Source organism: Drosophila bipectinata, chromosome 2R (genome assembly GCF_030179905.1).
Source record: "Drosophila bipectinata strain 14024-0381.07 chromosome 2R, DbipHiC1v2, whole genome shotgun sequence".
Classification (NCBI taxonomy): Eukaryota; Metazoa; Arthropoda; class Insecta; order Diptera; family Drosophilidae; genus Drosophila; species Drosophila bipectinata.
This window is the reverse complement of record NC_091737.1, coordinates 17,332,776-17,354,989: the sequence shown is the minus strand read 5'-3', so window position 1 is coordinate 17,354,989 and position 22,214 is coordinate 17,332,776. Positions and strand designations below refer to the sequence as shown.

Sequence of the window (22,214 nt, the reverse complement as noted above, 5' to 3'; positions counted from 1 at the left end):
AGGACACGCTGGGGACCCGGGCACATGTCAAAGGGCCATGACAAAAGCCAAAAGGTACCCAAAGCTCATTAGTCGAATCAGAAGGAGCAGCATGTGGCCCAAAAGTGTGTGGCAATGGCATTAAGCATTAAAACCGTCAGGCACAAGCTCGGTTCGGGCTGGGTCTGTATGCTATGTGCCCCAAAAATCTAGTATCCTTTCAAAGGATTCCTTGGATCATTCTAATTATGAAATATGGAGAGAACTGTTTGAAAAACTAAAGATTTATTGCCACTGCTTCTTCGAAAGATTCTCCGATAGGAAGGCCTATCAATAGGCTTGCGATTTGAAAGGCCATCAATCGTACAAACTGCTATGTCCTGGAATCGATTTCATTGACACATGTTCCCCGTTTCCCGGCATTCACGGTAATTGACAGCACTTCCGCGGACTGAGCCCGCCAGGATGTGCATCCTGTCCTCCTTCGGGGTGTCTGCAGTGCACTATTCAATCGCTAACACAAAGCATGCCGAACCGAGCCCACCAAACCACTTGGATTCAGCTTTCCCCATTGAATTTATAATCAAGTTGACATTGCGTATACGCCCCGTTAGCCGGCCGACCTCAGTTCTAGTGCGGTTATATGATATTTAAAATTCGAGCCCCCGAAAAAGGGCAACAAACGATGGCCTTTGTTTTCCAGCACGGCCCGAAACATTTTCCAGTTGAAAGAGCATTTTGCACATTTATGCCAACAATGACACGCACTCACATTACGGCCCTATAAATATAATTGCAGGCCATTCAGTTAGTTTGGGCCCAGCATTTGCCATATTTTTTGCCCAAAACTGAAACAGAAACTGAAACTGAAACCGAAGCGTCAGGATCTCGATCTGAAGCGGTAGCTGAATTTGAATTTGAATTACCACCCGTTGGATTGGTGGGGATTGTCGGGATGCATGGAATCGGTTGCCAGCGATGCGCTAATTTGAAATGCCACAAAGGCATTTTCCATCGTCGTCCTCCTGGCCAACGTCCTGCCCATCGTTCTAGTCGTCGCCGTCGTCTGCAGCCATTGATTGCAATTATTTTCAGGGCTAGGTCCGATGCCGGACGTAATTGCGACTCAATTGAAACATTAATTCCGAAAACGCAATTGATTGGGGCCGAGCAAATCGAATTAGAGTCGATTAGACAGCGCGACTTGGGAGGCCAGTCGAAAGTTTTTTTCCTTAAAGGGGACTCTCCTCCAGCCCTGGCTGGGCGGCAAATAAAAAATCCGTCCAGGAGACGGAGCCGAAAACCGTTCAAACCTCAAAAACCAAAACCGAAAATGCACTCTCCCACACACACACACACACTCGCACACACTCACACTCATGCAGGACTACCGTTAATTTGCCGTTACACACACGCAGTCGACAGTGGCGCCAAAATGAATTCAATTAATTAAATTAGTGTTGTACGGGCAGTTGCAGTCGATGGCGAAATTGGAAACGGTAATGGCACAGCGATAGTGAGGAAAGTGAGGCCCGGAATTGGGGATTTTCAGCCCTGGACTAGAGATCCATTATCCGAGGATTACGAACTGTAGACATAATAGTTTCATCTGAAAATCCTAAAGGAAAAGTACCCTTTTACTTTACTTTTAGGCTCCCAAATCTTTCCCGTCAAAGGCAATTCAACATACTCCTCATTCTATTCTCGACATTCAAGCCTGAAACTTCAACCGGCAATAAAATATCAAAATAATATTATATATATATTTTTTAAAAACAATTATAATAATGCAACCTATTTACAAGAAGCTAAGAAATCGTGAGGTGCCGCTTAGGAACATCACTAAAAGAAAGTACACCCAAACTGCTAAAATAACCAATGTTGAAAATGATGAGAACGATGAGAACGATATAGTTTTGGTTTCTCACTCTTCGGACCCTAGTGACACAATTGATCTTACTCAGATGGAGGTACAACAGGAACAGCAGGATTTCGAAATGGATAACCTGGATACCTTGAGTCAATCTTCCACTGTATCCCTAACAGAACAAGAATATAATGACATGTGTTTTGAGTACGAATCTGATTATGAAGGCGCGTTCTTGGGAGAAGAGCTGGAGGATGTAGACATGTTGGAGGATCAATTGGAAAATCCAGACATTGCCAATGCCAACGGCGGCGGCGGCGGCGACGATAACATGGACTGCTGATTGGCAGATAAATTTTTTGTTCTTTATTTTATTTCGTTTTAATACATCACCGTTCTCTGGCATTCGACGCCCAGTTGTGTTTCGACTTTTACGCCTACAGTAAATCGTATTAAAAGTATATAATTAAGTTGGCCAACTGGAGGTAATAAATTATGGACCTCCTCCCAGCAAAAAGCGTCTCTCTTTTTTTTCAATCGCCATCCGCTATCCGCCATCGGCCGACAGACAAATCGAATTAGCGACAAATGTGTTCATATTTATTTTTATTTTTTTTTTTTTAACTTTTCCGAGTTGTGTCTCGTTTGCCCAATTTGAACTCTCATTTAAGGCCTGACGAAAGGTTTAAATGGCCGGAGGAACCCATGTTAAATGCTAATCCCTAACAGCTGTTCCATAAGTCAAGTGAGATGTCATGCGAGTGGTAAGCGGGCCGGTTTTTATAGTCGACGTTCATCATGGCATGAATTACGGGGCGTCAAACTGTCAAGCACCCACAACCGCCCCCGACCCTTGACTCTGCGCCCCCCCACCCACTTCAAGCAAGACAGATGAACTAGGACTCTTTTTCCATGTGCCTCCATGGGTAAGCCTCTATTTCGTGTGACTATTGCTATTCATAAAAATTGCTCAATTCCGCTGCCGTTTGCTGGTTTTCCGCCACTTTTTGTTTGGCTTTATCGCGGCCTGTGAAAGGGGTTGGTGTATGGTGGGTGGTGTGTCGTGTGTGGCATGGGGTATGCTTTCCAAAACGGCCATCCGGGTAGAGATTTTTCATGCAAACAAGTGATATTTTTGTTGACAACTTTTGCAGTCCCTCCCCAGCAACCAGCAGGCGGGGGAGGAGCACAAAAATAAAGCAACCAAAGTGGGTTGAGTGGGTTGTTTGTACTGCATCTAAAAACACAATCCCATCCCTCCTAGCTCTGGCGAGGCTTAAAACCTTTTGCCAGTTTGTTTTTAAAAATTATGCCTAAAATTATGCAATGTCATGCATGTGTGAGTGTGTGGGTGTAGGACCTCCAAAATTTTACAAAAATATCCGCACGTTTTGCCTATTCGGCACAAATTTTTCGCCAGCCATAAATAACTATTTGATTCCATTTTTTGGCCCGCAAACATATGTCCATATGTACTACACAAAAAAAGAAAGAAAAAAATAGAAAAAAAGTGAAGGGAAAATAACAATATTTAGTTGCAGTAGAAGGCAGTATTTTGTGCAACAGTTGCAAGTTTGCTAAAAAAAAGAGAGATGGAAAACGTACTCAAACAATACTATCTCTAGAGGCATGGAAGGCGAAAACGATTTGAAAATTTAATCCTTAAATTTTTAATGAATTTCTCGGAACTTTTTCATAGAAAATATAAACTTTTTTATAAATATTATTGCATTGTATGATCTCTGAATACAGTTTTGAACACCAGCTCACTTGAAACGCCGCAATGTATGCAACAAGTTTATGCATTCGCACGAAAGTTGATGCTTGGGAGGCGATCTCATAAATTAAACTGGCCAAAACCCGGAGAAAAAGGAAGGCCAACATCACAAAACCAGAGGAAGTATCAGGCCAGAACCAACTCGGCCCGCAAAAGCCGCAAACATGCAGAACCAAAAAAAATACGGTGGAGGCGGAGGCTGCAGGCCGGGGCGTGGTAAAGGGGGACGTGCCCCAACTAAGCACGTGTCAAGTGTGTGTGGCCCAAGTTTTAATTTGCCCGAGGCACCCACTAACTACCCAAACCTTCTGGCTTCCACTGAAAGAATGATTATAGTCGTTTCATTTAATTTATTTCACTTTCTTTATAAATAATTAAAATAATTTATGCAATTTGGCTTCTTTAAAAAAAGTCAAGGCTTTTACCTAAAAGGTCTGCCTATGTATATATAACACGGCTTGCTAAGATTTTCTCTCAGTGTTGTGGCCAAAGGATCCAATGCCTGACGCTGAGTAACTGTCAGGCCCGTTAGTCCCTTCATAGCTGAAGAGCTGGAGAGCCGCCTTGATGTCTGACAATGTCATCAGTTGCAGCTGACGCAGCAGCAGCAGAAGCTATATAGGAGCTGTGGCAACAGTGGAGTAGGAATCAGCATCGGTGGAAACAGTGGCAAGTAGGAATTGCAACAGCGTTTCACAGAGTCAACTTGTGCAGTTGCACACGCATCCCTTTTTTTTGGGGGGAGCTCTCTTAAATCTCGTTGCTGGAAAATGTAAAGGGTATCAGGGGGGATGAGCTAATCCTAGATAGATTGGATTGTAGTTACAATGAATAATATTTTTAAAAAATCTATTCCCCTAAAACCTCACCTATTACACCTACAAAACTCTTTCGAAGAGTACTTCTTAGGAAGTACCTTCAGTCGAGCCTAGTTCCGGCTAACCCTTCGTGGGTAAATGGGTAGGTTTGGTGTCTATGACAAGTGGACAAGTGGGTGTGACTCCTCCAGTCTCATTGAGCTCGCCCAGCACCCCCTAGACCGTCTGCCTGAAGAGCAGGATAAAGCCAGGCTCGCCTGGACGATGTCAGTTATCAAGTCGCTCCGTCAAGCAGTCAGTCAGTCACTCCGTCCGTCAGTCAGTCAGTCAGTCAGTCTTGCCTCCAGTATCCAGTAAATATCCCCCAGATCCTGGCCCACTCCACAGCCTCTCAGCGTCATTTGCTGCGTGTTGAATTGTGTTTTCATTTGAGTTTTGTGCGGCACTGATTGCCGCATGCCTCAATGACATTTCATTTATTAAGTGGGCGAGCCTTTCGTCAGTTTGCCTTACGTATGCCACGTTATGTGCCGCCCCCGGTTTTTGCAACTCAGCGTGCCACCAATTAACTATGCAACAACCTGCTGACGTCACCGGGTGTAACCGATAGCGATGTGCCCCGAAAAAGGATCCGATTCGGAATCGTAATCGGAATCGGTGGAATGGTGTATATCCTGCCAGTGAAGGAGCAGAATAGTGCTGCATCATGTCGCCCGCTTTTTCGAATGTGTTACTTATATCCGCTACAAAAGAGCATTTGCATATCAAATGAATTGTAACGAGTGGCATGAAACAAGCAAAAATACAAAATTCAAGCCGGGGCAGGTGAGACATTCGCCGCCGCCTATGTAGGACGTCCTGGACGAGGGTCCCTTTTAGCCGGCTGAAATATAAATGTTAATCCTGGCGGCGTCAATTGCAAAACGTTCAGTTCAACGTTGTTGACAGCCAACGGATGCTCGTCGGCCAAGACCCGGTCCTGAAACAGTCACCGATTATGGGATACAGGATGCAGGCCCAGGACTCAGGACCCAGCATTCAAAACTGGAAAAAAATCAGGGCCTGTAGAAAAATTATATGAGGGATAGTACAAAAAGTGCTGAGTTTGGAATGCAAAAAGTTCGCAGGAGTTCCCAAAAAATATCCCATTGTCCTTTCACGAAAAATGTTATTTTTTCTTTCAGTGTAGCAATCCTTGGCCAGTGTGTCAACGGGTTTTTAATTGATTTTCATGGCTGCAGTTTTTGATTGTGCTGATTGACGCATCAAATGAAGTGACTCCGGCCCGACTGAAAGGACAACCAGGGTGCCTGGGATAAGGGACCCCGGCAAGGACCTCCGGCCATGTGTCTGGGCCATATCAGTGACGAGACAAACAGCCCAGGCACAGGGACAGAGCCAAAGGGTTGGCGGGTAGGAGGCCAGCATCCCAGTGAGGCAGTAATTAAATTTGTCAGCCGGACAAAACGTTCGGCACTTTTCGACCACCCAAGTGCACAACGGGGCGTATGCGTGATGCTGTGTGGAGGCTGTGTGGAGGCTGTGTGTCCCACTGCGAGTGTGGGTGGGAGTGGTGTTATTATTGGGTTTTAATCACGGCATTCAGTAAACTCATTGTTTATCCACACGGACTCATTCGCCTTTATTTGTTGCCATTGGCAAATGTATGAATAAACAAACGAACGAAGCCAGTATATCAATGATTCAATATTCGAACGAATTCCATTCTTTTCCTTTTCGTCCTCCGGTCACTAATGAGCCGTTTGTGACGTCAACAATTCAAAGTCAAGGAGGAGAAGTGAAGAAAAATCCGTGAAATCGGAGACTCCATTTAAAAATCATTATGAGAGCACATAAAGCGTAAAAAATTAATGAGCAAGTTGCGTCAACAAAGAGCTAGGACTCGGCCCGGCCAGGATATCCCCGTGCAGGTATCTGCGAGTGGGCCGGTGTGTGTGTGTGTGTGTGCCGGGGTGTTGCAGCGAATCCCTAGGTGGGTCTTCTCCGCTGACTGCATCGTCGTCCATATAACCTGGATTCAGTTTCATAATGGCGGTAAAAAGAAGAGCGGAGAAGGAAACGAAAAATAAACGCACCCACACAAAAATGGCAGGAAAATGAGGAAGGAAATCCTCAGCAGAAGGAGCCAGGAGCTAGGAGGAGGAGGGTGGTGTGCCACGGCGGCAGGTGCCCCCGAAGGAGCTGCCGCCCTGATAGGATGTCGACTTGAATGGCCGCAATGGCATTGGGTTTCGGTTAACGGTAATAGACGTGAGGCACTCGGCCAGGTCCTTACTCAGGGAGCAGAGTCCTGCATACGATGGGGGCAGCGGAGAAACTGGAAAATGTATAAAGTAGGGAAATTCCTGGCAGCAAAGGTAAGAAGAAAACTGAGAGGTAACAGGAAGCCGGAATTCTTTATCAGTTACTCCTCTCCGCGAATAGGAATTCAATTAGAAAATGCAATTCAAATGAAATAGCTGACAAACACAGATGAACTTAATAAAGCTTAAGAATATAATGATTCTTAAACACAACTGAGGCCCCCTCTCCACGCCACTGGTCACTTCCATGGGCACAAGTCAACAACATCGTTTACTTTGCCTAACAATATTTAGTTTGGCAACAAAAGTCGCTGGCAGAGGCAGGCCTGGGCAGACCCCTCGCCCAAAGGACCTCACGGACAAGGCCTTCCCACACCCCCAGCAACTCATTTGGCTCTCATCAGTAGGTCAGGGCATTGTTAATGCGACATATCCTTGAAATCCAGGATGGGATCCGTTTAAATTGTTGAGCTTCCCTTCAGATCTGGACTAGAGTCCTGACTCTGTCTCCGTCTCCGGCTTATTCTGCATTCTTGTCACGTCGTCCGGCGCTGAAAGGAGACACCAAACGAGGCGGGGCTGGAAGGGCAACCGGGGCCAGAACTTTTTTCTGTGCGTGCCCGGACAGATTGCGCTTGTTGGCCAATCTCCGGCAGGGACGGGGATGGGTCTCCCCGCCCCTCCGGTATCCGTGTGCGTGCCTCTGTGCTCTTTGTTGGTAATTACCTCAAGTTGGTCATTTGATGATGCGCAAATCCCGTCAAGTTGGCCCAAGCATTGAGCTGTGATTGCGGATGCAGGTGATGGGAGAGGGTTCGGACTCCTCCCCCCCTCCTCAAAAAGTTGGCTGACTCGGATTGAATCCACAGGTGTGTGTTGACCGGGGGGTAATTGCCGTTAAGTGCCTGGGAACTCGTCAAACGTTTGATATTTTCAACATAAATAATCCCACCCAGCGGGATGAATAGCTCGAGGCATGATTTTCCTCGGGGCAGAGCTTTAAAGCTTTTAAATACAGTGTAAAAAAATATGCCCTAATTTATATTTAAATTTACAGATTTATAGCTTCAACCAAAGGTTCATAATCCCTTAATAATCTATGTATAAAGTTTTAGCCTAAATCATAATGTTACTTCAGTTTATTCCCTGTGTAGTGACCGAAAATGAGGGCACTAGGTGGGTCGAACCCACTTGGGGTTATCCCACCGCATGGTCAAAGTGCTTTTGGTCGCTAGGACCACTTAAGCACAGCGCTTTGGCAATGGTCGGACCACCACCACCTCCACACCTCCATTCCTGGCCGCCGCGACAGCTCTTTGGGGTTGCTTTTTTGGCGGCAGCACATGCAGGTGATGTGGCAGCTCCCGAATCTCCTGGTGCTGCTGCTGCATGACATGGACTGAGGACTAGCTGAAATGCAGCTAACGAACCGCAATTGCGGTCACATTTCATGAGAACGCGCACGCCGCCCGCTGGACACTAAAACTTGCCCCAGGACATGCACACACACACACACAGACGAAGCAGTCCTCGGACACGGACACTGAGACACTGGCCGACTGATTCAATTTGCAGCCAGCGACAGGCTTTTAGTGCACTCCCCAGTGCCGTGCCAGCCACCCCAGATTGCCCACAGCCCACCCACTAGAGCCGCCTATGGATATCATCAAAAATTAGCTTGTTTGATGGGACAGTTGCTGAGGTGGGAACAGTTTGGCGGGTCTGGTGTTCCCACTCCGGATCCCACTCACCATCCCGAATCCGAATCGGAGCTCATGTGAAATTTAAATGCGTGTGCATGTGCCAGGACTTCCGCTGGAAGGGTAAGTCCTGACCGAAAGTTCACAGAGCAACAGGTATATGACAGTCCAATTAACTTGACTGAATTTTAAATGAGCACAATGGAGCAGCACTGGTCAGTAAATTAAGAGAACAATATACCCCTCCATGAAGGACATTAGTTAATGAAAAGGATTTCTTGATTACTGTCAGGTTGGTATATTGAAATAAACGCGGCAGTTAAAAAAAGATTTTTTGGAATAGTTTTCAACTTTAACCTTGCTGGAGAGTGCAAAATTCACTTGAAACTCTTCCGTCCGCATGTCCTTCTGTTTTTTATCCTTACTGCCTCATCATACTAAACGTAATGAGCAAATTAGGCTGGGCAGAGCACGGCGGAGTGAAAACTATTTGGAGGACAGCAGCACCTCCGAAAAAGATGCTGCAATAATTATGCAAATTTTCGTTTTGGCCCGGATAGTCGAGACACGAACCAGGAGACACCAATGAACAGACCGGGGAAAACAAGGACCAAATCGAGGGCCAAGGCAATTTGCAGGCGACGTCTGTCTCGGAGAGACGTGCGAAAGGAACGAGTCGTGACCCCGTACCTCGACCCCCAGGCTGCCATGCCGCTCCCCACCAACACAAACGTAAGCGCATTTTAATGATCTCATTTATGCTAATCTGCCAACGCTTGAATCTGTTCACGCACACACACACAAACAGACACGCAGACAAAACCACAGGAAGTGAGCGGTCAGAGGTCAGGGGGAAACTAACTGCCACCGGCTGCTAATGCTAATGAAGTCTAATTGAATTTTGGACACTTGACACGTCCCACAATCTGTGATCTCTTGTTGACACGCTGGCAAAGGGGATTGGTCCGGACCCCGAGCCGGGCCTTTAAAGTAGCAATTAAATGACTCTGGAGCAACAAATGGGTGACTCTGATATTGCCATCGGAACAGGTGCATCTAAATAGCGCTGGGGCTTCTACAGATACAGGTATTTATGTGTATAAAGAGCGTCATTTAAAATCGGATAAAGTAAGATTTAAAATCTTAAGGAATACGTAAAGAAAATTTTAAAAAAATTCAGTTTTTTTGTTGTATCGAAAAAGTTTGTTGAACCTAGCCTCATATGGTCCACAGCGATAGCTATATCTTTGCCAATATTCATCCGATTTTTGAGCGGAGTACCTTAAACGATTGGTAGTTCGATTCTGATTCAATCTGCATTAAAATCTAGAAACTTATTTTTTTTTAGATTTTTTGTAAAATTTTCTGGAGGACCCCCTTCGAATTTTGAAAAATGCATGGGGAGCCACATATGGTCCACAGCGATAGCTATATCTTTGCCAATATTCATCCGATTCTTGAGCGGAGTACCTTAAACGATTGGTAGCTCGATTCTGATTCGATCTGCATTAAAATCTAGAAACAATTTTTTTTTTAGATTTTTTGTAAAATTTTCTGGAGGACCCCTTTCGAATTTTGAAAAACGCATGGGGAGCCACATATGGTCCACAGCGGAAGCTATATCTTTGCCAATATTGATCCGATTCTTGAGCGGAGTACCTTAAACGATTGGTAGTTTGATTCTGATTCGATCTGCATTAAAATATGGAAACTTATTTTTTTTAGATTTTTTGTAAAATTTTCTGGAGGACCCCCTTCGAATTTTGAAAAATGCATGGGGAGCCACATATGGTCCACAGCGATAGCTATATCTTTGCCAATACTCGTCCGATTCTTGAGCGGAGTACCTTAAACGATTGGTGGATCGATTCTCAACAAATCTGCATTAATATCTAGAAACTTATTTTTTTTAGATTTTTTGTAAAATTTTCTGGAGGACCCCCTTCGAATTTTGAAAAATGCATGGGGAGCCACATATGGTCCACAGCGGTAGCTATATCTTTGCCAATATTGATCCGATTCTTGAGCGGAGTACCTTAAACGATTGGTAGTTCGATTCTGATTCAATCTGCATTAAAATCTAGAAACTTATTTTTTTTAGATTTTTTGTAAAATTTTCTGGAGGACCCCCTTCGAATTTTGAAAAATGCATGGGGAGCCACATATGGTCCACAGCGGTAGCTATATCTTTGCCAATATTGATCCGATTCTTGAGCGGAGTACCTTAAACGATTGGTGGATCGATTCTCAACAAATCTGCATTAAAATATAAAAACAAATTTTTTTTTAGATTTTTTGTAAAATTTTCTGGAGGACCCCTTTCGAATTTTGAAAAATGCATGGGGAGCCACATATGGTCCACAGCGATAGCTATATCTTTGCCAATACTCGTCCGATTCTTGAGCGGAGTACCTTAAACGATTGGTGGATCGATTCTCAACAAATCTGCATTAATATCTAAAAAACAAATTTTTTTTTAGATTTTTTGTAAAACTTTCTGGACGTTCCCCTTCGAATTTAGAAAAATGCAAGGGGAGCCATATATGGTCCACAGCGATAGCTATATCTTTGCCAATATTCATCCGATTCTTAAGCGGAGTACCTTAAACGATTGCTGGCTCGATTCTCAATACATCTGCATTAAAATCTAGAAACTTAATTTGTTTTAGATTTTTTGTAAAATTTTCTGGTAGACCCCCTTTGAATTTTAAGAAATGCATGGGGAGCCACATATGGTCCACAGCGATAGCTATATCTTTGCCAATATTCATCCGATTCTTGAGCGGGGTACCTTAAACGAATGCTGGATCGATTCTCAATAAATTTCCATTAAAATCTAGAAACTTAATTTGTTTTAGATTTTTTGTAAAATTTTCTGGTAGACCCCCTTTGAATTTTAAGAAATGCATAGGGAGCCACATATGGTCCACAGCGATAGCTATATCTTTGCCAATATTCATCCGATTCTTGAGCGGAGTACCTTAAACGATTGCTGGATCGATTCTTAATAAATCTGCATTAAAATCTAGAAACTTAATTTGTTTTAGATTTTTTGTAAAATTTTCTGGTAGACCCCCTTTGAATTTTAAGAAATGCATGGGGAGCCACATATGGTCCACAGCGATAGCTATATCTTTGCCAATATTCATCCGATTCTTGAGCGGGGTACCTTAAACGAATGCTGGATCGATTCTCAATAAATCTGCATTAAAATCTAGAAACTTATTGTTTTTTAGATTTTTTGTAAAATTTTCTGGAATTTTGAAAAAAGTTTCTGGAGGATTGCTTTTCTTCGTTTTTGAACTACATTTCCCAAAAGAAATTTTAAGCTCGACTTTAAGCTTCAAATGAATGAGACCAGTGAAATGAAATTCCCGTGGCTGGAGCCGTATCTACCCGGCGAACTAGTATCCATATCTATCCGGCTTCATCTAGACGGGTGCCAACTGCGGTCCGGCGGAGTCAACATTTGCGTTTTTGCGGTTGTGGCGGGCATAAAATTTCCTATGCATTCAACCGCATTGAAATTTTCTCGTAATATTTGATTTGATTTTTAAACAAAAACGCTGTCCATTCCCAGTTAGCGTGGGAACAAGAGCCCCAGCCCAGGCGAGGGGAACGGGCACGGGAAACAGAAGCATCTGTCAAGTGACGAGCTTCGGTCAATCTGACATATTGACAGAGGGAACTGGTTGGGGATGGGGCAGGAAGGATTCAGCTTTTATTAGCATGCGCCAGAGTAGCAACAACAAATCAGAATTATTTGACAACGCAGCTAATTTACATGAATGGGCAGGAGCAAGGGTGATGCACGGAGGAGAGGATGAGTGAGTCGGACAGGAACTAGAATAGATACTCGTATCTCGTATCCTGGCTCGAACCCATCACTGCCTGCGGCTTCTGTCTGCGGCTTCCTTCTGTGGTTTTTCAATGGATCTGGTCCCCAGAAGTGGACCAAAACTGTAACTGACTCTCGGGCCTCTGACATGTCCGGCCCTGGCCTCGTTCCCTAATCGTTGAACTGCATTTTAAGTAAAGCCCCAAAAACGGCGCCAAAAAGTTTAAACCGCTTTCGACTTGCGTTCAATTTCATTTAATTACTTTGACGTAAATTCCGAAAGTTTATTATGGAAGTGAGGGGAGTGGAGGTTAAAGTTAACCCACTGCAAGCAGTCTATTTAAATTATCTGAAAAAATAAAAATCAGGCAACCTAATCATTGAAATATGCTTTAATTTATTTTCCAGATAAAGTATCTTTTAAAGATTTGTGTCTTAAAACGTACTAACTTACCTGTTGTGCAGAGGGTTAATCCTCATGATTCACTTTACAAGTCTAAAGACTTCGGGCCATTAATATTATCACAAAAAGTAAACAAAATAACGAAATCCCCAAAACAACAGTCAATAAATAAATACGAGAATAACAAAGCTGCTGATAATGCTCATGGGAACAGACTTGGAAAGTTTTCAGCATATGCACATAAATTCAGTATCTGTATAGTATTGAAGACTTCCCCGACTTGATATTGATAAATCCTAAGGGTAAACTTTAGCTACCCGTATATAAAGACAAGCTCAAGACGTTCTTATCGGTCTTATCAAGAACAGGAGGGTGCGATGCATAGAGAGGCTTGAGATAGAAGAGAAAGTCAGCATCGTCTTCGGGATCTTTGAGAGAGTAAAGATACATTTGAAGAGCTCCAGTCAACAAAGGAAATTCTGGACGAGACGTAAAGATGAATGAGTATCACAGATCCACGAATGCATATAGTAGGACTCAGGCCCGATATGGAAACTATCCGTATATATGTACAAATTGTTATATATGCAAATTTCAGTGCCAAAAGATAGTGCTCGGCGATAACAGGCCTGATTCCTATCTAAACTGTAACAGGTGCCCAGCAGACTCGAGAACGCGATCCCCGCTGGGTCCCGAGATAAAATTGATTGATAAGAGGGCGTGGGGGGTGGGAAAGTCGAGGGGGCTGTGGAAGTGGGGGGAGCGGCAAAAGAACACAAAGCTCAAACAAGAGAGCTTCACGCAGGAAAGCTTCACAGCAGCAGTAGCAGACACAGCGGAGGTTCATTGTTATTTTCTCTCCGGCTTGCGGCTCGCGGCTCGGCGTCTCCAGTTTCAATTTATTCAAATTGACATTACCGTTACCGTTACAGTTGCACTTGATGAGCCGGGCGGAGCGAACAGCTGACGCAGCGTGGAGCAGCGGAAGCCGAAGCGGTAGCCGAAGCCGGAGCAGAGCCACGTCCATAGCTTCATCCTGGCTCCACGACGAGCTGGTAAGTTGGAGCCTCTCAGTTGTGGCTGGACCGCCACCCGGCGATCGTCTTTCTCTCTCGCGTCAACTTTCTCGCATACCGAACTCTCACTGGCACCTTTTCACTTACACTCTCTCTCTGTAGCCTCCTCTCCATCTCCACCCACGTTATGTGTTTTTGTTGTGATTGTGACGCTACTTTCACAGTTTTTGTTACTATTACACAGAGAAAACCAAAATAGTTAATATGTATGGAAAAAATGTGATATAACTTGTATACCCAATATAAAGTGTTCTCGATTCCAATCCCAGAAACTATTTAAAGTTTTGTGTTGAACGCTGACCCAATTTTGTTAATTTCATACTGAAAACTAAATTGGCTCTTTTTTGGAATTTTTCTCTGTGTACTTTTGTTTTTTACATTGATGTTCTTTGTCTGTCATGTATCGCAATAATGCGGAGAGCTCTTTTTGTTTCATCAACCGTCTCAACGGGAATGCCAATGATGAACTGCAGCAGCCGGGAGAACATGAGCCCACTTCGGCACTCTTGGACTACTGCAAGCGGAAGGTGGGTGTGGTGGCCATGATGCCATCAACGATTACTTAACTACGAACCGTGGGAATAATAATTCTTTGCTCAATTTCTACCTTAGTTCCTCCGTCCGTATGTGGCCATCTTGACGCTGGTCGGTCTCAATCCCATCTCGACGGATATGAGCAATGTGAGGGCCTGCTGCAGTTACGTTCAGGCCTTAATGGTCCTATGTGTACTCCTGGTGGGCTATGTTCTCCGCTACATATGCGGCTATAGGTAAGTGTGGCTGCTTTGCGGGTAGAATCCTCCTAAACACCTTTCTCTTCACAGAGGCGACAGGGGCTTCACCAGCAACCGGGACATACGACCTATAAACAATGGAACTGATGGAGGAATACCTATCCCCAACACCATAGGAGAGCTGTTGTTCGGGTACATTATTCCCAGTGGCTTCAATCTCCTGGCCTTTGTATCTGCCGTGCTTGTCTGCAAAGTAATCGATCACGAACAGCTACAGAATCTCATTGAGAGGGTCTTCCTGATGTCCGCTAAGCCCAAGAGGCTGTGCCGAATGCTATGGTTATTTCTAGGAGTGGCGCTTGCACTTCTGGTTCTGCTCTTCGGCTACGCCTGCTGCGTGGTTGTGATGCAGCCAGCGCAGATTGTTAAAATATCCTGGCTGGCGGAAGTTCTAAGCGACTGGGAAGTGTGGCTACGTGTGAGTCTGCTGGCCACCATTCTTCTGCAGGATCTGGTGGAGGTCATTATTCTAAGCAACTACTACATCGAGTGCTACTTGTTGAGAATGCATCTCGAAACGTTGTCCCACAAGCTTCTAATGCACTCCATCGACTCGCTGGACTGGATGCGGGAGGTCTTGGAATTCCGAAAGCTCCTGGAAAGGCTAAATCAGCACGTATCGGTCCCGGTATGCTTCCTGATTGTGATGAATCTGGCATACGCGTTCGCGGGTCTCGTTTACTTGTTTAAGGACTTTGACTTTCACTATTGCGCCTTGAAGCTCGTCCTGCTGAACATTGCCAACGTGATGCTGTGGCTTTTCCTAGGCCTTCTCCCGTTCTTCGTGGCCTCCTCTGTCACGCGTGTGTGCCAAAATGCCCAGGCCAATGGGCATCAGATACGGGTCCGACCGTTTGTGTACCACAACACCTCCGCGGAAGATCTTAACTCGACGCTGTTGTTCGCCGCCTCGCTGGACATGTCGGCCAAACTCTTCCGGATGCCCATCCAGCCGAATTACCTCTGCTTCGCCATCCTCGTAGTGGTCATCGTGATCCTTACGCTGGGTATGTGCCTGAATCTCACGGCTCTGGGAAGAATATAACCAAGTACTTTTCTATGCCTATGTAAATTACAATAACAAAACACAATAGTATTTGACTAGCTTACAACTTGGCGATCTTTTTGTTGTCGGCTGCTTAGCAATTTATTTACAGTCAATGGATTCCGTCTACGAATTAGCTACTTATGTACTCTATGTTTAGTCTCAGTTGCGGTCCTCCTTCCTCGTCCTAATTAAAAGTATGCACTTTGGTTCCGATTGAATATGCCTCCACCTAGCCGGCTGTCCGAGCCGGTGCAGACCAGTGGCACCCGTCACCAACCCAGCCACGGGGGATGGTTGATCTTGGAGGGCGGGGTAAAGGTGAGGTTAACAGGTATGTTGATTAAGGCATGCACCCTTTTCAGTCGCTCCAGGGTAGACCGGATGATAACGCCGTTCTTGCCAAGAAGGAAGCCGGCCGGTATGTTGGTATCTCGGTTTGATTTGTCGTGGATCATTTCTATATAGTGCTCGAATTCTGGCGAATTGGGATTGTATTCGGTGATTATGGCACCCACGGCACCCGCCGCTTCCGCTTGAAGCGTCTTTGTGAGAAAGGAACATTCCCTGGAAAAATACTATCGTGAATACTACAGAAAATGAACCTCCTTATATATAATTATTAATCAAGGCAAGGAAAATATATTAGATAAGCATATCAATTGAGAGCCCAGAGATATGTGACATCACAATTCATATAGAGGCCAAGCCCAAGACGCAGATAAGTGCAAAGGCTTTTCATAAAGATTTGATAACTAAAGAAGTGTCATTTAATGAATATTGAAACTGATTTTACCCTCGATCGATGAGGGCGACCCCGCCACTGATTTCCCGAGCGTTCCGAATTGTCTGGCACGCACCAGGGGGATCCGCAAGTACTAGCGGGATTCCTTCAAGACGCTGCGAGAACGTGACTCCAAAATCCTTGGCCGGACGCAACCGGTACGTGTACTCCAGATCCGTGGGCGAGAGGATTTCGAAAAACACGTCACCCGCTATTATGTCCTGCGTGGTGATCGGTATCGAGATGGTGGTGCTGGCTCGGATGCATCGGCTCAGTGTGGCGGCAAGCACTAACCAAACGATTAGCATTTTGGCCACGCACGCATAACTAACAATAATATTTGTTGCAAAAAAAAAACAAACTAATATTTCCTTTGACTTAGAGATGGTAGGCAGCCCATGCGCAACTATCGGATGGACCATAAGTGTCAGCACTAGCCGGGAAAAATACTCGATAGACTTTGCTTCCCAACTTTTAATTATTTTTGATTTATGATATTTTAGCCCTAATGTAGCCTAATTGAAGGTTGACTCTCACATTAAAATAACTTTCAAAGAAATTTCTAACCAAACTTATCATTTTTGTATCTTGTGCTTAAATAAATATAAAAATCAATAGTATTTGATTTCTTATTGTGTGTTTTCTAAATGCGATTGCTTGCTACTTTTTAAATAGGAAAAACATACAAAATGTAGGATTTTACAACGGATTAGAGTAAAAATTTGGCCGTCTGGCAGCACTAAATGTTTCTAGTTATCGGGTCTGGCAAATACCCCTAATATATATATCGATATATAGCAATCATCGCATTGACACCTTGGTTACGAATGCGCAGAAAGGTATGATTTTGCACAAACCAAATTTGGTTATGTATTATCACATATGTGGAAAATCTACATTATTGGGATACAAATAAAATTGTATATGTTTTTTAGAACAAGAAAAAATTATGAATCACAAGTATGCTTTGCAAAATTAGTCGAACTTCAATATTTGCCAAACCAACAGTCCCCAATTTCACTGCCTATTCACCGCAGCTGAAACCAATGTGCACCGCGTGGAGGGTCAGCGTTGCAATCGATGCAATCAAGAGCAACTCTGTCTAGAGGCCGATAACTGGACCAGGTACTAGATACTCTGTCGCCATTTTAACTTTCGTTTTTTGGCGTCGAGGCAAAGAAATCTGCCGGATCCTGTGGTTTTTCGCATCCAGCGCAAGCAGTGCCAGGCAACGTGTGTGTGGAAGTGGAAGCGGTAGAAGTGAGAGGAACTAGCGAGCGATTAGGAGACCAAGTTCAGATCGAGTTTGAGAGCAAGATGTCGATGTCTGCCACGTGCTACAAGTGCAACCGGCCGGGCCACTTTGCCCGGGACTGCAGTCTCGGCGGCGGTGGACCGGGAGGCATTGGCGGCGGCGGTGGGGGCGGCGGTATGCGCAGCGATGGCGGCGGCATGCGTCGCAACCGCGAAAAGTGCTACAAATGCAACCAGTTCGGGCACTTTGCACGTGCCTGCCCCGAGGAGGCCGAGCGCTGCTACCGCTGCAATGGTATTGGCCACATCTCCAAGGACTGCACCCAGGCAGACAATCCGACCTGCTACCGGTGCAACAAGACCGGACACTGGGTCCGCAACTGCCCGGAGGCGGTCAACGAGCGCGGCCCGGCCAACGTGTCGTGCTACAAATGCAACCGCACCGGTCACATCTCCAAGAACTGCCCGGAGACCTCGAAGACTTGCTATGGCTGCGGCAAGAGTGGCCATCTGAGGCGCGAGTGCGACGAGAAGGGAGGACGGAACTAGGACAGACGTCCCTAGTAACCGTATCCGTAAAAATCATCGAAAGCGGAAGATTTGAACACGAAGAAGCAGAAGCAGAAACCACATAAAAACGAAAAATCAATTTGCTACAACATTCACAAAGCCAGCCAACATCAGAAAGAATAAGAATAAGAAGAAGAAGAAAAAGAAGAAGCGACAGCAGCACCCAAGTCAAGATCAACCAACACCCCGCCCCCCAACCCATCACCACCCACAACCCACACTCCACACACAGCACATACACACACACACAACATGCAGAATATAACCATCATCCAACGAAACTCTTGCAACATCTCTGATTCCATAAGCTGAGCCTGCAGCGCGGTGCCAACGTCCCAAACTGAGAAACTTTCTTCCGTGGAAGAAAGCCAGCAGAATTGACCGAGGAGACAAGCAGAAGGAGCTACAGAAGAATCTTCGCGGAGTAAAAGCTCTGTGGGGAGAATCGACGAAATATTAACCGAAGAAGCCGACGATAGCCAACGGCAGCTGTGCAGCCGAGAGAGCAGATGACGCCGATGAAGAGGAAGACGGCGAAAAGAGGAGGAGGAAGCGGAGAAGACACGAATGCGACCCAATTTGTAAGATGAGAAGACTAAACCGCAACAACAACAACATCCATAAGAGAACCCAACAAGAAGCAAACAACTTTATTATAATTATATATGATTATGCTGCAAAAAGTGTTTGAATTTACTAATTACATTATAACGAATGGAATGAAACTATATAAGAATATATAAAGAAAAAAAAACCTTTAAAAATACTATAAAAATCGATCCTATTAGGAGTTCCACACCCAGAAAGCGTAAATAAAAAATTATAAAAAAAACAGAAAAGCAAAGAAGCATGCAGGAGAAGATCACGTTACTACCATCCATCCATCCAGCTGCTGCCGGCGAGCCCTAGGAATTCTGCACGATGTGCTATGTACCATCACCTCATCCACCACCTTTAACTACCTACATACCTAGACTCCCCATCTTACCTACCTACCTAGCTTACCATATTCCCACCCTTCGACATTCATCATCACCACCATGATTCTCAAGACGAAGCTGAAGACAGCAAGGGGGCAGCATACAAGAGCAAAGCAAAAGCAGACAAAGAACAAGACCTACATGACGGAGAACATCAACAATGGTAAACTGAACCGAATCGAACGACGCTGGAGAGGATGAGCTAAGCTAACCAGATGAAGAAGAAGAAGAACAAACACACTCAGATTGGTGGGAAGCGGATCGAGAAGAAGAAGAAACAGCACACACACCTTCAGTTGGACGGGACACAAAGATGCGAAACCTATGTACGATGAAGAAAATGGAAATTCAAATATCACTGTGATTGTTTTTTAATTGTAAATTAAAATGCTGGAGCTGCTGATTTGAGACAAAAAAAAAATAATAATTCAATGGCGTGCGTTTTTTTCTTTATTCAGTGGCAGGAGAGGGAGAGAGAGCGATCCCCACAGGGTTGTCCCCCGCATTGTTTCTCTCACTGGCTCCAAGGCAACCAGTTTGCCGGCAAATTGCAGCTGCGAACACATGGCGCGGGCAGCTGATGGGGGCCCTCCACCTATCTCGCGCTCACTCTCGCTATCTCCGGCACTCTCTGTGAGTCAGCCTGGCAAAATTTTGCCATTGTCTGTGGTCTGGTACAGTCGTGGAGAACACGCTAGTAACGTTTGCTCTCTTTCTTGAATTAATTCTTATTATTTAAATATTAAATTTAATAAATAAAGGGGCATGGCCATTACTGACCATAAAAAAAATAAAAATATGCAAAGACCAACATGGCGTATGCGTAATATGTTACATGTAGGCCTGTACAAAATGCATTTAATTATTTAAAAATTAAGAACATCTTTTATTTATTTGATTAATTAAAAGTATCCTTGTCTTCCTGCCCTGCGCTGTGCTGTTTAATGTACATCCATGTGTATATACACGCATACCCGCGCTAAGTGAATATGTATCGTTGCGAAGTACAGTCGCCGATAATGGTGAAAACTCGCAGGCAAGATATGTACATACATATGTATGTATGTATGTATAAAAAAGAGAGAGGGGTGCGAGATGGGGTGTAACCGGCAAAACTTCAACTCCGCGGAACTGCACTTGGCAACAAGTCTCCCGCCGCTTGAGGGTCAAGGTCAGCGCGCTTACCCATCAGCTGCTGTGCGCATGTGTGGCAGAGTAGAGGATGCTTGAAAGTCGAAGTCGCAGTTGGAGTTTGGAGCCGGACCCGTTGCCGGTGCCGGGTGCCCGGGGTTAGGGGACTGAAAAGAAGAAGAACCAGCAGCCGGTGGTAGTGGTGGTTTCCCAAGCCGGTTAGGCCTCTTTTTGCGCGGCTCACCACCATATTTTATTGTGGTGCGATCATGGGGTTTATAAAATAATCGCACCACTTAATAAGGACCAGATGCGAGGGCAGTTCTAAAAGTTCTTGAATATTCCATTTCTCTGGAAAGGAGACTTTTGCAAAACCTATCATTGTATTTGGAGTTGACCAGAAACTGCTTTGGAAAACTGTGTACAAAATTTTCATTGAAAATAATATATATTTTTGAAATAAAAAATAAATATGTCCCGCAATAAGGGTGGTAGCGATAAATGCGCCTGCCGGCTGGTCAAGGAGGTTAACCAACTAAAGAGTAAGATCTGGTGGGGAGTACTGTCAGCCAGAGTTACATATATAGTCCTCTTGCACCACAGCCGTCGTCAATGCCCAGAGCAAGGTCCTGGCCAAGCTGGTGCGCCAAATGAAGGAAGGCTGCAAGAAGAAGGACGAGGATGAAGATGGGTGCACCATTTGCGGTCTGAATCCTTGCATCAAATGCCTGAATCCGGATGTTCTCTACCATCTTGGACTGAATACCGATACCACGGACTTTCCAAAGGTGTTCGGGGATGTAAAGGTGAGATATGAAGTCCCCGGTATCAAGAGTAATCTAAATCCATTCCTGGTTATCCAACCAGTTCGTTTGCATGGGCGGGACACCGGGGCGGATGGAGGCCTTTGCCTATTATGTAATGCAGGAGATAGGACTGAAGCTGAATCCGGCAACGAAGCTCACCGACATGGCAGAGTCCGGTAAACGTTACGGCATGTTCAAAGTGGGACCCGTTCTCTGTGCCAGCCACGGCATGGGCTGTCCCTCCATCTCGATCCTGCTCCACGAACTCATCAAGACGATGTACCACGCCAAGTGCAAAGATCCAGTCTTTATTCGGATGGGAACATGCGGAGGTCTTGGCATTAGTCCCGGCACTGTGGTGATCTCCTCAGAGGCGGTGAGCGCCAAGCTAGAGCCCGTCCACGAGATAATAGTGCATGGCAACAGCGTGCTGCATCCCAGCCAGCTGGACGAGGGCTTAGCCAATGAAATCAAGTCGTGCCACGATCCCTGCCAGGACAAGTTCGATGTGGTAATTGGACGGACCATGTGTGCCCACGACTTTTACGAAGGCCAGTCCCGGTTAGATGGTGCCTTCTGCGAGTACACGCCCGACGCCAAAATGGCCTACCTGGAGCAGTTGCAGGCTCAGGGTGTTACGAACATCGAGATGGAGAGCCTGGCGTTCGCGGCCCTAACCAGTCGGGCCAACATCCGGTCAGCTGTGGTGTGTGTCGCCATTCTTAATCGCCTGGAAGGAGATCAGGTAATGAATATGGTATATATTGGAATTATTCTACTTATCGGCTCGTCCTTTTAGATTACAACACCGCATGACATCCTAAGCGGATTTGATAAGCGTCCTGCTACCCTCGTTGCTCGCTATATAAGAAAAGTTCTGTACCCCGTCGAGGACTCTGATGAGGCATCCGAGGCGGAGTCTGAGGAAGGTGGCGGAGGTGCTGGAGACAGCAAGCCACCACCACCTGCCGAAGAGGAAGCTGAATAGGGCTTCCAACTCCTTTAACTAACCAGTAGCATATGTTAAACAAATGTAATTTTTATGAAAAGTACCAGGTAGCAAACTAT

At 45.2% G+C, this 22,214-nt stretch overlaps 4 protein-coding genes across 5 annotated transcripts; 3 read left to right on the top strand and 1 right to left on the bottom strand.

The window, feature by feature from the left end:
* Positions 1–13,598: 13,598 nt before the first annotated feature.
* GrlHz (Gustatory receptor-like Holozoa) lies at positions 13,599–15,688 on the top strand. Of its 2 annotated transcripts, XM_017235419.3 has the most exons (4): positions 13,599–13,761; positions 14,256–14,309; positions 14,395–14,552; positions 14,607–15,688. In XM_017235419.3, exons 1-4 carry the CDS (start codon positions 13,648–13,650, stop codon positions 15,619–15,621), a joined length of 1,341 nt encoding a protein of 446 aa, XP_017090908.2. In that variant the 5' UTR covers positions 13,599–13,647; the 3' UTR covers positions 15,622–15,688. The 2 variants fall into 2 exon arrangements, with proteins under 2 accessions (XP_017090908.2, XP_017090909.2); XM_017235420.2 differs by lacking the exon at positions 13,599–13,761 and having other exon boundaries at positions 13,768–14,309.
* LOC108121380 (PRADC1-like protein) lies at positions 15,673–16,815 on the bottom strand. The gene is made up of 2 exons (XM_017235427.3): positions 16,418–16,815; positions 15,673–16,188 (listed from the first exon to the last, which is right to left on the bottom strand). Exons 1-2 carry the CDS (start codon positions 16,711–16,713, stop codon positions 15,894–15,896), a joined length of 591 nt encoding a protein of 196 aa, XP_017090916.3. The 5' UTR covers positions 16,714–16,815; the 3' UTR covers positions 15,673–15,893.
* Positions 16,816–17,482: 667 nt separating this feature from the next.
* Positions 17,483–19,068, top strand: CNBP (CCHC-type zinc finger nucleic acid binding protein). The gene has a single exon (XM_017235428.3). It carries the CDS (start codon positions 17,723–17,725, stop codon positions 18,206–18,208), a length of 486 nt encoding a protein of 161 aa, XP_017090917.1. The 5' UTR covers positions 17,483–17,722; the 3' UTR covers positions 18,209–19,068.
* Positions 19,069–20,707: 1,639 nt separating this feature from the next.
* LOC108121378 (uridine phosphorylase 1) lies at positions 20,708–22,210 on the top strand. Its single transcript, XM_017235425.3, has 4 exons — positions 20,708–20,882; positions 20,944–21,146; positions 21,208–21,891; positions 21,946–22,210. The coding sequence occupies exons 1-4, from the start codon at positions 20,813–20,815 to the stop codon at positions 22,132–22,134; spliced, it is 1,146 nt and encodes a 381-aa protein (XP_017090914.2). The 5' UTR covers positions 20,708–20,812; the 3' UTR covers positions 22,135–22,210.
* The last annotated feature ends 4 nt before the right edge of the window (positions 22,211–22,214 follow it).